The sequence below is a fragment of the Pyxicephalus adspersus genome, chromosome 5, assembly GCF_032062135.1.
Source record: "Pyxicephalus adspersus chromosome 5, UCB_Pads_2.0, whole genome shotgun sequence".
In the NCBI taxonomy this organism is placed as follows: Eukaryota; Metazoa; Chordata; class Amphibia; order Anura; family Pyxicephalidae; genus Pyxicephalus; species Pyxicephalus adspersus.
Genome location: NC_092862.1, coordinates 75540528 through 75558164, shown reverse-complemented (window position 1 = coordinate 75558164; position 17637 = coordinate 75540528). Strand labels below are relative to the sequence as shown.

The window sequence follows — 17637 nt, the reverse complement described above, 5'->3', positions numbered from 1 at the left end:
AAGTATTTGTAATAATTTTGTGTTCTGCTGTAAATGGCTGTATACCAAATGACATTTTTAAAGAAGGGCTGCCTAAACCAACTCAAATGCCCTCAGCTGTCTATTTCCACCTTAAATAGTATCTACCGGTATATCCTAAGCAATTTATTTGTTTTGACCCTTTTATTATGTAAAATATACAAATTAAAGTGGTTTGCATTATCTGTTTGCTTATCTTTACCAGATTGCCCTACTATGCCTGTGATGACTGTTATCAGGTAAACTGACCTAATGTTAGGCAAAGACCTTGCAATTTTTCTATTCATGTTGTTTTTGATATTACAATTGACTTTTAATATCTATACATCACTATTTTTTCTTTTATTTTTGTTTCCTATCTTTTCATTTAGTTTTAGATAGAATAGGAAACGTTAGACGCTCTGTCAGCTTTTGCTCCATGCCAAAGCTCCAGAGATACAGTATTTACCTTTACTTTCTGATATTTAGACAAACTTTTACCAGACAGGAACGGAGTAAAAATCCAGAACATTAAAACAGAACCTCTCAACCGAACCATCTTAAAAACTTTTTGTGGTTATAGGTACACTTTAAATCAATCTGTGATGTATCATCCACTTGTTCAATACCAGAATGAAACTGTATTTAATTTTATCAATATATCTTTTTGAAATACCTGTCATAACATAAAATGAAGATCAATTTTTGATTACTTCCCAAATATTGATAGAAAATGCTATGTATTCAAACAATTACGCAACGGTAATGACAAAATGGGAGGGGCTTTGCCTTTTTGTTTTTTTTAAAAAAGGCATTTAATAAAAAAACAAATGACAAAAGGTTATCTACCCCTCTATATAATGTAAAAATTTGGGTAATTGGCTATTTCAAGACCAGGGTCCCCAAAATGAGTTTGCATATCAGGGACCCCCGTGGGGCCACTTCCATGGCATTGAACATTAGGGTACTGCCAATTGTCTGTGCACTGTGGTGCCTCAAATATAAGTTTGCCCGCTCACCAAACATTAAGGCTGCGTTCAGACTGGCGGTGAGGTGGCAGTGCGGTTACCCCTTCCTCATGCCACGGAACCCTTGCTCAGGGGAGGTGCTCAGTACCGCTCACTGCCGCCTGAAATCAAATCTGCAGGCGCTGCTGTGCGAGGGTCTGAGCGGCTGGCGAGCTGCCTGTTACACATAGCTGGCCACTTGCCATCAAGCTCATCTCACTAATATTATATTCATTTTTTAAATTATATTTTGAGTAATACACCAATAATAATATTATATTATAACAAAATATTAAAAAAAAAAAAATCAACAGCCTTGTTTTGCAATATATAATATAGTATAGTTCACCCAAGGGGGGCGCGATCAAATCACTCCTTGAAAAAGTGGGCTCTGACTCAGTTTGGGAACCTATGGTTTAAGGTTTAAATAGACCTAAAACATTTGTTCTGATACATGAGCTTTTTTTAAATTTGTGTTTAGAGGAGAAAAGCAAGAGCCAGAAAATATGCAGCTTCATATTGCAGCAAAACCATGTTGATGGCTTTAGTTACATTGCAGCTACTTGGCACATTTTCTGCAAGTCATCAAAGTTACATTTCACATACAATGTGTAACAAGGACTATGGAACATAAACCATTTATAACCGTGTATACCTGATACAGTGATGTCTGTACAGGAGATACTCATGACTAAACATACTGATTTTATATGTAAACCGTGTCACCTTTATGACAGACGACCTAGGCAGCCACATGTTTTTTTCCCTGTGTTGCCAGGCAGCAGGCAATCTGACACGTGGAAATGTGACACTTGGAAGTCGGACATAGCTATAGCAGTCTTTTCCTGTTAAAGGGCCCTTTAGACTGTATGCATTATTAACAGGAGTTCACAGTAAACCTCTTTCCATAAAACACCTGACCATTTTAATGGAAAAATGTCTAATCAATGAACGCTATCAAAGTTTACATGTCTGACAGTAATTTACAACTGTACACAAGGATGATAAATTCAACAGCAGCTTCAATCTCAGAAAATGAAATCAATAATAGTATTCCACCATGTATAGGAAACAGAAGCCTAATAAAAACAAGTCCATGGCAATTACAACATTAACACACAAGAGTTTTAATTGTATGGACAAATACAGAATATAATAGGCCTCACCACCCAGGTAAAGGCCTCTTGTATGTATAAGGGTCTTAATAATGAGAAACACAAGGTAAAGAAATAGAAGAATGAGACCCTGAGCCTCGCATGACTCTATGTATAATATCTTATGTTTAAGGGTTCATTTACACTAATGTGTTGTAATAATGTGTGGTAAAATTCACATTTTGCCATGTGTAACCCCAATCCAACAATGTAATTCAGAGGGAAGATCAGTGTATTGTACTTGTTTGTAATGCACAGATGTAAATTATGTGCGGTTTGTGTCTGTTGTAGTACATTGAAAGTACATTGCCCATGTAAAAATGGCAGAAATAACAGTAGAAATTGACGTGTGAATAATAAAAATATACTAATCTGAACAGACCTTTACTTTAGATTATTGGTAGGTTGTATTATGTTTTTAAAGCTGACATATAATCAAAAATTGAATTGTGGGTGATAGCACTGCTTGCTGCATTACATTTATTATACATTTTTTTTAATGCTTAGTAATATATCTTCCCTTCATTTCCAGACTTGCCACAGCATCCCCCAGCCTGGGATAGTCATTTCACATATGCCAGGGGCTGCAGGATTCTATACAGAAGCACCCAATCCCTTGCTGCAGATGCATAAGATCAAGCACCACTGCAGTAGGCAATGTTGCCATTTTCGGGTGGACATTCAGGGGCGGACCAGCATTACAGCATTATATTTGTCTAATTATTCTAACTACTTAATTTATTGCAGTATTATCCTTTTATATAAGTAGCTGATCTAGATCACAGGAAAGTGGAGTAAAGGCCAACATAATTTGTGTACCAAAGGTATAGACTCCTAATAAATTTATATTGTATTGAAATACAGCAATTTGTTAACATTTCCTATTCACTTTTATTAGTCATAATATATTACTCCACCATAGAATTAAATTTCAGTAATTTAAGTTGATTTAATAAAGGATTTTACATTCATACAAAATGTTAATCCGGAATATATATTACAAAATGTTCTCATGTGAGTTGTATTGTGTTTGAATGAGAAAACACAAACTACTTTTGTCAGTCAGCTTTACAACCAATTCCAAAAGACATGTAGCTGATATATATAGTTTATTCTAGATTAAAGAATATTATCATAATAAATAAATAAAAAAAAATATTATATACTCTATTCAGAAAGTCCACAGAGAATGCAGAATAGAAGAAAATACCCTAATTTCACTGCACATTAACAGAATGTAACATTTGTATGTATCCAGAGCCACTTGCAAGGAGGTCTTGGCACCTGAAGCTATACTTGAATTGTACTTCCCACTCTCTAAATTTGAATGTCACCTTTTCAAGGTAGAGGGGTGGCTGGTTAGCCTGGTGTCAGATAATTTGTGTAGAAGGGCTTAATAAGGGCTTAATGGTTGTCAGTGGCAAAATCTCTCCGTAAGCACCAGGTAAAAGTGCATTAGGACCATATTTTATTACGATGACTTACTTGCACGTGTGTACTTCCAGGCAATACAGAAAATGCATAATTAGTATATTAAAATAAAGAAACTGCAGGGAGCATAAACCAAGGAGTCAAATAGTTTATGTACCAACTCCACAGCGCTGTTGGATCGGTAACTCAAACTACTGAAACCAAAGACCATAAGTAGTTCCTGAAAGAGAGGTCATCATGGTATACTACATCTATTTTTCTCTACACAAGTTTTCATCAAGTGTCAACGGTTTCACTTAATTTTATATAACAGTGTATTGAAGCTCTGTTGACTGTTAAAAGCAAATACTGCTGTTTTATTTGGGTTTGTAGTATTGGGTATATATTTTTAATTTAATTTACATTTGAATTTTAATTTATTTACATTAATTTCATTTAAATTTATTTTAAATTTTTTAATTTACTGTATGGTCTGTAAATGTGTGAAATAGGTTGTGATCCCCCCCCATAAATGCTCAGACACTTCATGTTAAAGCAAGACAATAATCTGTCCTCATCTCCCAGTTGTGCTTGTGATATTAATACACATTATGCAAACATGGTCCATATGATCTATCTAAAAATACACTTAAAAAAATCAACGTAGTCTTCAATAGAGTGCATACATGTGGGCAAAAGTAGCTAAAAAGTCTACATGAAATTAGCTGCAAAAAACAATAAAAACAAGTAAATTGTAAACGAAAAAAAATTGCTTTTTCAAATATTTTCAATTCAGTTAGGGTTTACTTCTACAAACTGTACCTGAACAAACGCTACAAGATTGGATCATTGGTAAGGGTTTTTACAGCCAGAGTTTTAAATTCTACAACCCAAACAGATATTTACCTTATTTTAGGCAGTATATGGTCTAGGATATCTTTACAAAGTGCTTAACAGCACAAGCAGGAGTTTATTCATTGCACTGAGCACATCCTTGTAATAAGAGAACAGAGTGGCATTTGCAGAGCATGCCAAGTACATTCATAGCTGATATTTACAAAGATTCATTGATAAAATGAGCAGGAGCTGCAGTCAACCTGTCGCGCATACAAAAAAAAACACTAACCATGCAAGTAATATATGAGGGCAATGCTGCTTGACTGTTCCAAGAAAACGTCTTACATCAACGCTCCTTGTAAACTACAGTAAGACTGCCATATTTAGTAATGTGGCTGTCTCCCATACATTTATAAGGGTATTTTTTCACCAGTGATGTAACCTCTGAAGCAGGGCACATAAATTATGAAGGTGTTTCAGGAGGATAAACCAAAATAGCAAAGCTCATTTTACATAAGAATCATCTTTAGGAGATATGGCTTTAAACAAAATTTGAAAAACAATATTTTGCAAATAATCTGGCTATCATATGAAGTTCCTTCATACATCTAAAATCCACATACTAATATTGCAGGAGGAGGACAAAAGCTGATCAAATTGTCCATAGACCAATTACGGTATACCATTTTTCATTAAAAATAATTAACAAACAACATAAAAGGTACTTAGAGGACGATTACAAGATCCTTTTAGTATATTACATTCAGACCCAGTTCTGGATGGCTCCAGTCATTCTACAAGGATGCCTTGAGTCAGTATTATAGAAAGACATTCCAGCATCTCTGCCACACAGTGTGCATGCAGTGCACAAGGGGCCACATGGGTAAAATATAATATTAACTGTATTCTACTATCATTCCATCACTGGACATTAAATGTACCACTCATATCCCATTATAGGATGAGTAGTATAGGATCACCTAACTCATTGAAAACTATAAAGAACATAACAAAAGATGTAAAAAGGAGATAAAATGGGCAAAACTTCAAAATGAAAGACAGATTGCAAAGGAAAGTAAGGCAAACCCTAAATCTTTTTTGAATATATTAATATCAAAAAGATCAGATCTAAGCATGTAGGCCCCTTAAATGATGTCTCTGGGTTGGTAACTGGGGATCAAGAAAAGGTGGATTTACTAAAAACTTATTTTAGCTCTGTGTACACAAAGGAAAATGGCAGAGCTAAAGTAAAAATTCTTAACAGCAATGTCACTGCCGTAAATGAGTCACAATGGTTCAAAATTGATAGGATTGAGAAACAATTGGGCAAAATTAAGGTTGAGAAAACACCAGGACCTGATGGATTACATCCACGTGTCCTCAAAGAGCTGAGCTCAGTTATTTCAAAGCCATTATTTCTAACTTTTGGAGACTCTATAATCACTGGCATGGTACCGATGGATTGGCACAAGGCCAATGTGGTTCCTATCTTAAGAAAGGGAGCAAAGTCATAACCAAGTCCCTACAGACCTGTTAGTTTAACATCCATAGTTGGAAAGATCCTAGAGTTTGATAAAGAACCACATAGAGGGGTTTCTGCTAGAAAATATTATTATAAGTGATCGTCAGCATAGCTTCAAGAAAGAAAAGTGTTTCAAACAAATTTACTTTATGAGGAAGTAAGTAAACAGGTAGACAGTGGAGTAACAGTTGATATAGTGTACTTGGACTTTGCTAAAACATTTGACACAGTACCCCACAGAGGGTTAATATGCAAGTTAAGGTCAAGAGGTTTAGAAAAGTCAATCTGTAAATAGACAGAGAACTGGCTTAAAGACCACATCCAGAGTTGTAATTATTGATTCATACTCTGAATGGTCTAAGGTTATTAGTGGTGTACCCCAGGGTTCAGTGTGGGTACCTTTACTGTTTAACACCTTTATAAATAATATACTATTATAAACAGTTTGGGATTAAAAGTACCATTCCTGTGTTTGCAGATGACACCAAACTATGTAATGGAACTCCTTACACAAAGTCGTTACACAATGTCTATATTCTACAAACAGACCTGGAAGTACTGTTTGATTGGGCAGCCAAGTGGCAAACAACAATTAATATACATAAATGTAAAGTTATGCACTTGGGGGCTAACAACATGCATGCTTCATACTGTCTAGGGGGGAATACATTTGGGGGAGTCAGAAATGGAAAAGGTTCTGGGGGTTCTGGTAGATCATAGAACTAATAACAGAATGCAATGCAAGGCTGCATTATCTAAAGCTAGTAAAGTACGGTCTTGTATTAAAAGAGGAATAGACTGAAGAGATGGAGACATTATCCTGTCCCTGTACAAAGCATTGGTCAGACCACATCTGGAATATGCAGTCCATTTTTGGGCACCAGTCCACAAAAAGGATATTGTGGAATAGGAGAGAGTGCAGAGAAGGGCAACTAAACTAATAAAAGCAATGGAGCAGCTCAGCTATGAGGAGAGATTAGCTGAACTGAAGCTTTTCTCCCTTGAGAAGAGATGTTTAAGGGGGGATATAATCACCCTGTACAAATATATAAATGGTCCATATAGAGAACTCTCTTCCCAATTATTCACTTTGAGATCATTACAAAGAACAAGAGGGCACTATTTGCACCTGGAGGAAAAGACGTTTAAGCTCCGGATAAGGAAGGGATTCTTCACTGTAAGGTCTGTAAAAATGTGGAATCGGCTCCCTCAGGAAGTAGTTTCAGCAACTACTATAGATTGTTTTAAGAAAAAGCTGGATGTTTTTCTAGAAGCACAGACTATAACTGGGTATTAAGGCTCTAAATTAAAGATAACAAAGACTGGTGATCCAGGGAACATCTGATTGCCTCATGGAATCGGGAAGAAATTTTTTTCCCTACAGAAAATTGTACCAGGGGTTTTTGCCTTCCTCTAGACCAACTATGTCCTATAGGGTTTTTTATCCAAGATATGTTTATTTCTCTAGTGGTTGAACTTGATGGATTTATGTATTTTTTCAACTTAACCTACTATGTAAGAATGTTAATTAATAAAAAAAAATGGTAGAGGCAGGCAAGAGTTACTTTCCTACTTTAAAGGCGTACAAAAAAAAAATAAAATAAAATACAAACTTAGTTAGGATATTGGTAGTATCTTCCATCTGACTGCCTGTCAGTAGATACTAAATACTATTCAGCTCTGGCCCATCGTGGCATGGACTCCACAAAAAAGCAGAAGATGACTTTTACCATCTGACACCAGACAGTGTACCACTTACCTCCTCACTAAAGCCCCCGACGCCTCCGTCCTGTCCATCCGAGCAGTTCTGGCCTTGGACACATCTTCTCTTCCAAGTTCCAAGACTCAGAAATGCCCTTCTCACTAGCCAATCAGGAGGTGGGCTCTTTATTTTGGTCCAGTCTGCTGTTTCCCAGTACTGTTTCAGAGTCTCCAGGCTCTTACTATGTCTTCTGTGACCCCTGGGTAATCACTGTCTCTTTCTAGTATTAGACCCCTGGTTTGCTGCCAGCCTTCTTTGAATATTCTCTTGTCCGCCTAAACAGTACTGCACATTGTTCTGCCCACCCTGGTGTGCCCAAGGAGTGCAACCTGGAAATAGTCTGCAGCACAACTTTCTCACCTCTAGAGGCTCTGGAGAAATCAAGGCTTAAGGTGCGTACACACTTCCAATTTTTATTGTTCCAACCGAACGACGAACGATCGATTGGGCAAAAAATCGTTCGTAAAAAAGTAACCAACGACGCCGACGAACGAGGAAACTCGTTGGAAACGAACGACCGGACCGGCGGATCGGATTGGACGACGATCGTTGAACATCGTTCGTGTGTACGGTCGTTCGTTGATCGTCCATGGTCAGAGCATGCGTAATGAACGAACGTTCGTTCACTTTCCTGTCGTGCACATAGTTCCTCTATCGTTCAAACGATCGTATCTATTGTGTGTACAATATCTACGAACGATCGTGTCGTTATCTCTATATGCAGGATCGGTGCTATACGATCGTTCGTATATTGTGCAGGATCGTTCGTCGTTCGTTTTCCAACGATAATAATTGGAAGTGTGTACGTAGCTTTAGATTCTGTTCCCTGGCTCTTCTAAGGGCTCACACGGCCCCTACTTCCGTCTCAGCAAGCATGACAATTAGCAGTAGATCCCTTTGTTCACACGTACTCTGGCTATAACCCATCCTGCTCCCATATCTTTCCCAGATAAACTACACACCTGACCATGAATATAATTCTAGAAGAAAACATGACTCATCAGATCAAGTTACCTTTTCCCATTGCACTATGATCCAGTTCTGATGTTTACATAAAACTTTTTTTTAGTATGACCTTCCAGGCCAATTTAATACATACCAATGATCTTTTTGGCTATCTGTAAGGGAGGCATTCTTCTCAATGGCCAGCAATGTAGGAAGCATTCTTCCTATTGACCACTAGACTAATGTATTGCGAGTTGTAAAAAGTATTTCAAGGGGTTTCCCCATGTTATGAAGGTTGGGAAACTGTATATTATATACATTTAATTACACACACACACACACACACACACACACACACACACGAGCCATTAAATCTTGAAGACAAGCATATCTAAACTAGAGATCTTTTCCCATTATTAGAAAATATGCTGGACAATGGGAAGAAAAGGGCCTCCAAACTCTGCAATACGGATAAGCATGACAAGTATATGTAAACAATTGAATTTGTTCCACAAGCAGATACAATACAAATGTAATCTGAAATGAGGAACACAAGAAAAGATATGCTAAACAGAAGAAGTGTCTGAAGATAATTCAATTGGAATAGTGTGATAAGTTATGTCATTTACTTTTACTGGAAACAGACAAGTGAGGCTTTATAAGGAGACATTCTAAATTCCACAGAAAATAAAGTTGAAATCATTAATGCATTTGCCTGAGCTCTGGAGTAAAAACGCATATTTGTTAAAAACTAATTTATATGCCACCTCATCCAAAAAGTTTACAGGTCTGAATTTTTTCCGGGTTGCTTATTTGCAGACCTGAAACAGTCCAAAATTTTGGTGTAGACATTTTAACGAAAAAAATGTCAGTTCATGTTTGTGTTCCCAAAAAAAAGCCATAGAGACCTCTTTAAAAGAAGTGAATGTCATTGTCTGCCTTTAAAGTTTGTCAGATTTCAGATTAATTGCATAATTATGCCCTATTAGGACAATAAACCTATTATTGGACACAGACAATTAAAGAGAAATGATAAAAATCAAACTGAGTGTAAGCAAACCTTTATTTTGTTTGTCAGATACAAATTATCCAAGCAGTGAATAAACTTGGGAAGGCCTAAAAGTGTATTGAGGCCCCAACAATGAACTTCTTGTTTTTGCTCCCTTTTATCTGCTCAGTGCACCATTAAAAGCAATTAATTAGATCTGTTTGTTAAGTGCACAAAATACCTGTTAATCATGGCAGAAATTCAGACTTGTCCTGTGTCCAGTGCTCACATCCTATGTTGTCTCAAGAAGGCTAATGAGTCTTTCCAGTCCCTATCTGGGATCTAGAGAATGATTAGCCTAGATTTTGTGGATATGAGAAAGGGTGGAATTGCATTTACAGTTTTGGGGTTTGACATGTTGGTATTTCTTTACTTGGCACAGCTGACTTGGCTCATCTTTTATTGTTATATTATCAATATTTTACAATCAAAAATAGGGATTACATGGGGTTTACGTGCGCTAAAATAGATTTTAGTATATTTATTACTGAAAATGCAAGTGTGAACAATAGAGCAAATATTTTAAACATAAAAATCACAAATTCCCCTATTAAATTCTACAGGGTTTCAGTTTTCAGAAAATGTATACTCTTTTTTTTAAACATGTTTTAATATAAAAATTTGCTATTTAAAATGTGCAAAATACAGAAAAAAAGTTCTGGCAATTAAAAGGTTAAAAAGCTTGTTTATAGAGATCAATAGCTCACAGTAAAATTTACATATGTCAAATATGTCAACCAGCAGGAACAGTTTAAGGGGTGATAATTATGTGGCAAAAACTATAGAAAAAAAAACTGGTGTCAACTGTCTTACGTTTACATACAAAGAATAAAACCATAGAAGTATTTTTGTGTGTATAAAAAGTACTAACGGAAGTTGAGATGAGTAGCGGGATCAAGTGATCTTATGAATTGTACTGCACTGATGCACATTGTATTGTTGTGTGTTTACCATGAATTGAATGGACTTAATGCACTGTTATCTATACAAAATTGGACAGAATGTATTTTTTACAGCACACAAGTTGTACTGCACTATGGCTCGTTGCAGTAAACATGTTTTTATAAGGTGTAATTGCTTGACATTCACAAGGAATGCTGCAGCAATGAATGCAACACAATGCAGTGCTGCAGCCAGTGGCATGAATATGCTCTAAAAGAGCTGTATTTGTTGTGCTGGACCTTTAGATAACCCTTAACCAGACAAAAATGTTTATACTATAAAATTCTTTGTGGTTTACAAAAGAAAACTGATTCTCTCAGATTAAACAGAATGCATTGGACATAAACATACTCACAACTGGTATTACACTTTCTTACATCTATCAGACAGTTTGCTCTTAGCTGTCAAACACATTCATGTTCAATTGGCATCTGCTAGGAAATGAGTATGGAGTATGAAACATATTACTACACGCTGTGTGTCCCAAAGAATGCAGAATCCTGTACATGAATGGAACAACTTGACCTGCCAAGTCACATCCAATCAGGAACTAAAGCGCAATCTACAGGAAGCAGTATGCCAACATCAGGAAGAGTACATGAATATCTTTCCACTAATTACACAAAAGTTTCTCTGCTCTCTGCTCCAAGGAAAAATAACTTTTCAACATCTAGTTATAACCACAAGTATCAATATGCTGCAAATGTGCCGGTTTATCTGGTCCTAAGAGTCAATCATGAAGATAATATTTTTCTTTTTAGGTCAAGGCCCAAGAATTCAAAAACCAAGTACAAAAAAATACAAAAATATTAAATGTGTCTTCTTGCTCTTAAGTGGACAGTCTGTAATTACTCAAATATATACATGAATTTAGTTCTCAAATAAGTTTGCAAACCCCAAAACATTTCTGCATCTTTTGATGTGTTAAAATAGTAAATGTGTCTGCTTGCTCTAAAGGTGGATGGTCTGTAATTACTACACAAATACCCATCTGTGAATACCCTTTTAAAAATTTAGGTTTCATGGATTCTAGAGCACACTAGACACCATCTTAAGGTTTAATCAGTTCCTGCTCTGCCACTCAATTGTTCAATGCTAGCATAGCCAAATAATAGTCACATCTCATCAAATTTGTCTTTACATAGACTTTTATTTTAGAAGAGAGAGAGCCAGTCAGCCCAGGTCTGGTACCAAAGTACGTGGAGTCACCTTGGCTTTCAATTGGGCCGCAGTGTCATATTTAACAGATATGACAAGAAAACAGGAGGTAAGGATAGGGAGATTGCTAGTACAACATCTGACTATATTTTATTCATTTTAATTAAGTGTTTGTATTTATCTAGCTTCTGCAATTAATGATAGATTTAGCAGGTTGCAAACTAGACTAACCTAGCAGGTATAAAATCAATCTTAATTACACACTTTTACTAGCTTCGGCTATGATAGGTAAGTGAACCAGATACTGCTCCCTACAACAGACAGTGCTGCAGAATATCTCTAGCAATAGGGTAGTAAATAAGCATTGTAGCACCGCAGAAAACTGTACAAGTATAATTTACAGACACTATGAACATGTCAACTGAGTGGTTTAGAAATATAAATTGCCTTTTTTATAAACTTAAAAAAAGATGTGCACATATTCCGTTTTTTTATAAATTACTGTCAGAAAGTCCTTGGAAGAAAGGATCAGACCCCTAATATCTGCATGTACCGGGATATTCCAGTTCAGTAAAATAACATATAATGCTGGGTGTCTGCAGATCTTCTATCAGCCACATATCTTCCAGTAATAATAATAATGTCTTCCTTTATAAAGAGGTGACTTTTGTCATAACACACATTCAAAAAATATATACATACAAAGTGTTGCTTTTTCAGGCCCCCTCCCCCCTTTATCATAATTCTTGCATATACTAATTATAAGTAGGACAATATACTATATTTAAGACATGCATGTATTTTACCAATATGTAGCTTGCAGGCACAGTTATCACCAAAAATTACAATGTAATCTAGTCTTGGACACAAGCCAAGTTTAAAGAGCATGTAACTATCTACAGCTTTGCCAACTTCCTCTGCTGGAGGCCAAAGAATAATTTGGTTATGTCTGAAATGCTAGACTGTTTTTCAAAGTGCTGGCAAATGTATCTAAGAACATGATACAACCTTTCTCAGGTGTAGATAGTTGTGGCTGTTGCTATTGTTAAAACACACACACCCCAGTGTAAGAGAATAGGGTTTTTTTTACCAAAAGAGCTTTAATTTTGGACGGGGTCACTGCTTGGGTGGTTTCTTTTCTATTCAGCTCCCACCCCACAGACAAAAATCAGTAAGTACATTTTGCCTTACAGCATTCCCACTAGTAGAAAGAGGAGACAGCAACAAAAATCTGACAGCATATCCATACACATAACAACCCGACTATAAATTCTGATATACAACCATATTTATCAAACTATGTAGTAGAAATACCTAGATAAACTAACCATTCAATTTGTATCTAAGTAGCTATTGAAATGAATACCTTTTCTGTGAATTAAAAAGATATATTTGAAAAGGCCTGGAAAAATGCCAACAGTGGTTGTACATGGGTTCCTAGCAAGTTACTCAATGTATTTTAAATAGAAATTTGTTGCCATCCTGTACTTTCAATGCAGCATGGAAAGACAATTTTCTATGCAGTTCTCTGCAGTTACTGCTAGTAAAAGATTACAAGTTGAGCTCTTTAGTGGTGGTTATCTGGATGCATGCAATTCATGTAAATGGACCTTATACACACACACCAGTGGTTGGGGGCTGATAGGGAGAGCAAACAAATGCACATGTAAAGGTGTGAACTCACCCCTTTCACTCACATGCTTGTAAACAAAAAAAAGTTAAACAGGATAGTTGGATGCTATTTCTAACTTTAGATTCACTCAGCAGAACATGGAAGAGAGCTGATGAAACATGCTATTTAGAATTCCCGTCTGCCAAATGAACAGCAGCAAAAAGAATAACACGCAGCCTGGTGAATTAATGTATTTAATAATTTCAGGCATCTGGTGGTTTCCCCTAGATTTTTATGAAATGGGGAAAATTATTTCCAAAATCCCTTTTTGACCTTTACAGAGCTTGTGGAAAAAAGACATCTCTATCACTTCATTTATGGGTAAAGAAATTACATCACATTCTTGAAAAAATTGTGAACTAGATTACATTGGCATTCAGATTTTGCTCAATTCTACAACTAATGCTGTTCATGTGCGCGGCTCTTTCTACAGCTGGCTACATATTCATGGAAGGTTACAGCCATTAAAGTGAACCTTTCACTCAGAGATTATGTAAATTGGCATTTCTATCCTGGTTGCTTGGTTCATGTTCTGGTCCTACACCTTTTATGCCTTCGGATTCACTGACCCGGAATGAGAATGCAGCCTATGTGTTTAGATAAATGTTACACAACTTGTCACACAGTCATCAGCACGTATCACAAACTGTTAATACCAAAAGCTCAGCTTTTCATCCATGCAATTTGCATTCCATGGAATGAGTTCAGCAATGGCAGCTTACATTCTCTCAGTGGTAGGTCCAATTTAAGTATATTATGGCCCCAGCCATTGAGTCCAACAAGGTAAGAAGTCCACTAAAATGGAGTGTAAATTTGAATAAAAATATAACTAAAAGTAAAGTTGTCCTTCAAGAATATAATACATAAAAGATACTCTAAAACTTTGTCCTTTCAGACAGATTCTCTTCAAAGCCCACCTCCAAACCATCTATTCTCAGCTTCCTTGTTGTTGCATTTTCCCCAGTGTTTTTTCTCACCTTTATTCTACATATACACATATATATATATATATATATAAAGAAAAATAATATATACACACACACACACACACACACACGTGGCTTGTTTATTTCCCAATTCTTTGCCTCTCCTTTCGTTTTTTCTCCTTACCCTGTTCCTCAAAGTTTAGTGCCACCCCTTTAGGAAGGCTTTTTTGTCTCACACTTCCTTACCCATAGGACCATCTTTAACTGATTTTCTGAGCCTCAACATGCCTAATATTACTATCTTTAAACATGTTACTAATTGCTTTTTTAAAGTAAATGAATTTCACCATTAACATCTGCATTCAAATTCTACATACTGGAGCTGTATATGGTTTTAAAGACTTAATGCTTTAAAGCTATGTATATTGTTTTGTAACAGCTTACTGCACATATTGCTGTATGTGTGCAAGGCCTTAAGTGAGTGTACCCAATACGGTAGATATTCTATGGGGTCTAATAATAAATCAGTGAATCTGGCATCCAAAGAAACATTACGAGCAGCACGGTTAGCTCAGTGGTTAGCACTCTGGCCTTTGCAGCACTAGGTCACAGGTTTGTATCCCAAACAGTTTTGGCGGTATTTCATTCTCCGCCAGGAAATGTCTCAGTGAATCTCACATCTCAGATTCACTGCTTTCAGAATAGACCCCTCTGAGTTTAACAAATATTATTTGAGGTATAGGATTGCTTTCCTTGCATATTATTTATCCTAGCAATGGCAATAATGCAAAGTTCAATTACTAGCATGATAAGTTTACAGAGAACTGTTACTGAAGTTTGGCACCAGTAATTATTCTTCCAGCAATGGTCATTTTCTAACAACCACAAGTACAAGTAAGGAACTAAAATGTGTTTCATCAGTGCAGCATAATATTGTATATAAGTTATTAATGCAAAAGATAGGTTATTTTTATCACGGCATTTTGTAGAAAGGTACTGAATATTTTAGCACAGAGTTTTTTTCCATTTGTTGTAGTTACAACATAAACTATGACCAAATGGTGAACACAGAGCAAAAGTATTGAGCAGTTTTCCTTTAAAAGAGAATGAAATTCACCAAAAACAGGCTTTTGTGTAACCATCCGCAACACTTTTTTAAGGCACCGCTAGCCTTGATGCGAATGTCATTTAAAGACCATTAAGATGTGATTTAACTGCCTGATAGTTCCGTAATAAAATCTTTATGTAAGGTTTAAATAAGAAATATGCATTTTAGTTACAAGCTGGAGTTAAAAGGCAGACATTATTCTTACCTCTGCCAACTACTCCGTTCTTAATGAAAACATTTGCCAAGACATAAGTCAAAGAAGTTGAGAACATGAGAATTTATTTTCTCTGAAAACAACAGTACATAAAAAAGGATGCTCCACATTTCTTCTGTTTGTGGGACCCAGTAAATCACTTGTTAACACAAACTCTACTTTCTGCAAACGGAAGAATTACTTGGAACAATTCTGGTCCATAAAGTACACAATGGATTTTTATGTTTAACCCTTTTCACCACCCAGTATAAAGACACAAAGTACAACCTATCTTAGAAGTAATTTGTTTATTTGAAGCAATAAACATATAGTTTCCTCTTATCTTTAAATCACATGGAAGCTGATAACTCTGCAACACACTTAATCTCTTACTGTTTCCTATGAATTAAGATGAAACAATAAATCAGTCCATTTGCATTATATATACACAGTAGATATATACTTTGAATTGTACAGCTAAAATACCACTACATATTATTAAAAACAAAGTACATGTTTTTGCCTTGCAGCACCAGACTCAATATACAATATTTCCATAGTATTTGTGTACAGTGCTTGCAAGCATAGCAGTACAATTGTCTCTCAATTGATTGCTAGTTTGTGTTTATGTTTCTGTATGAGTTTAGTAAGTTTTTCATTATATGTTGCCTTTATATATACCATGCAATAAATAAACCCTCCAGGCTTGATGTCTTGCACAGACCACAAAACCCAGCACCTATGCCATAATGAATACATGTTTAATGTACTTGATGTTATGATTAAAAACCAAACTGCAGGATAGGCTAGTAAAAAATAAATACATTGGAGCCACTTCCTTCCAAGTAAAAATGTTATAAATACAAACACCTTATAAAAAGTCTAGCTGGCAGCTGCTATAATCATACTGATCAGTGTCATGTGGATTTATAATTACACAGCCAGGCAGACATGGAAGACCCAATAAACATTTCCATGCAGTGATGCTCCAACACCCCACAACATACACAATGTTATTTATTACACATGACAACTGCAGATAATGCAGCTCCAGATTCTTACTTCTACATGTTTGTTCCATCATAGAACCAACCACAAGAATACTGAGCAAGATTGCCAATCACATCATATATCAGATCACAATACAAGCAGCATTGATCTGGACATGTTTGTAATAAAGCCTACCCCTAGGCAATGCTAGACAGGCACAACATGATTATTTATTTATTCTCCATCCCACACACAGGGTAACAGTTGCTAGTAAAGCAGGGAACTGTGCAATACAATGATTATAAAAGAGAGCTCACGTGACCTGCTTGCACTGCTTCTCACACACACAGAAGGTTACTTTGCTGGCCGAGTTAGGAGAGATCCTTGTTACCTGAGACACCAGGGGGACGAGGGTCTGCTCCACTGATTTGGTTTTGATCTCCAAGCCGGTGTCCATAGTGAAGCCAGAGGAGGATGAAGAGGAGACCCCACTGCTGCTGCATGGGGAAGTGGCCATGACTCGCAGATCAGTCCCAGGCTGTGATAGATGTGTGTGCGATCTTATGTCCTCCCCACACAACACAAACTACGATCACTCCAGTATACACATCACAGCTCCAGAGCCACGCTGCAGACAAGCAGCACTCCGATGTGGAGTCCCAGCCTTCCCCCCTTCATAGCACCTCCTGCATTCCCTCCCACATCCCGACCCACCACAAGCAAAGAAAGACATTCCCCACAGCATGCAACTTTCTCATTCCTCTGTCATTCTGTCCTGTGCTGGGATCACACCATGTCTGTCAGCATATGGACAGCAATAGGATTAGTTTGTTGTATTCATTCCACATGCACATTGTTGTCACTGCAATGATACTGGGCTGCAGGCTTCTGTTTACATCCAGCTAAGGATAAAAGGTTACTTCATGTGCTCTCCCTATTACTGTCCCCCTGATAAAAGGCATGTTC

The 17637-nt window shown here is 36.6% G+C and overlaps 1 protein-coding gene across 2 annotated transcripts in view; it reads right to left on the bottom strand.

The window, feature by feature from the left end:
- Positions 1–17327, bottom strand: part of CTNNAL1 (catenin alpha like 1) — a 110412-nt gene extending 93085 nt beyond the window's left edge. For both annotated transcript variants that reach the window (XM_072411885.1, XM_072411884.1), the window contains exon 1: positions 17063–17327. In XM_072411885.1, the coding sequence (XP_072267986.1) occupies positions 17063–17188 (126 nt within the window). In that variant the 5' untranslated portion in view covers positions 17189–17327. The remainder of the gene's footprint in view (positions 1–17062) is intronic.
- Positions 17328–17637: the final 310 nt, after the last annotated feature.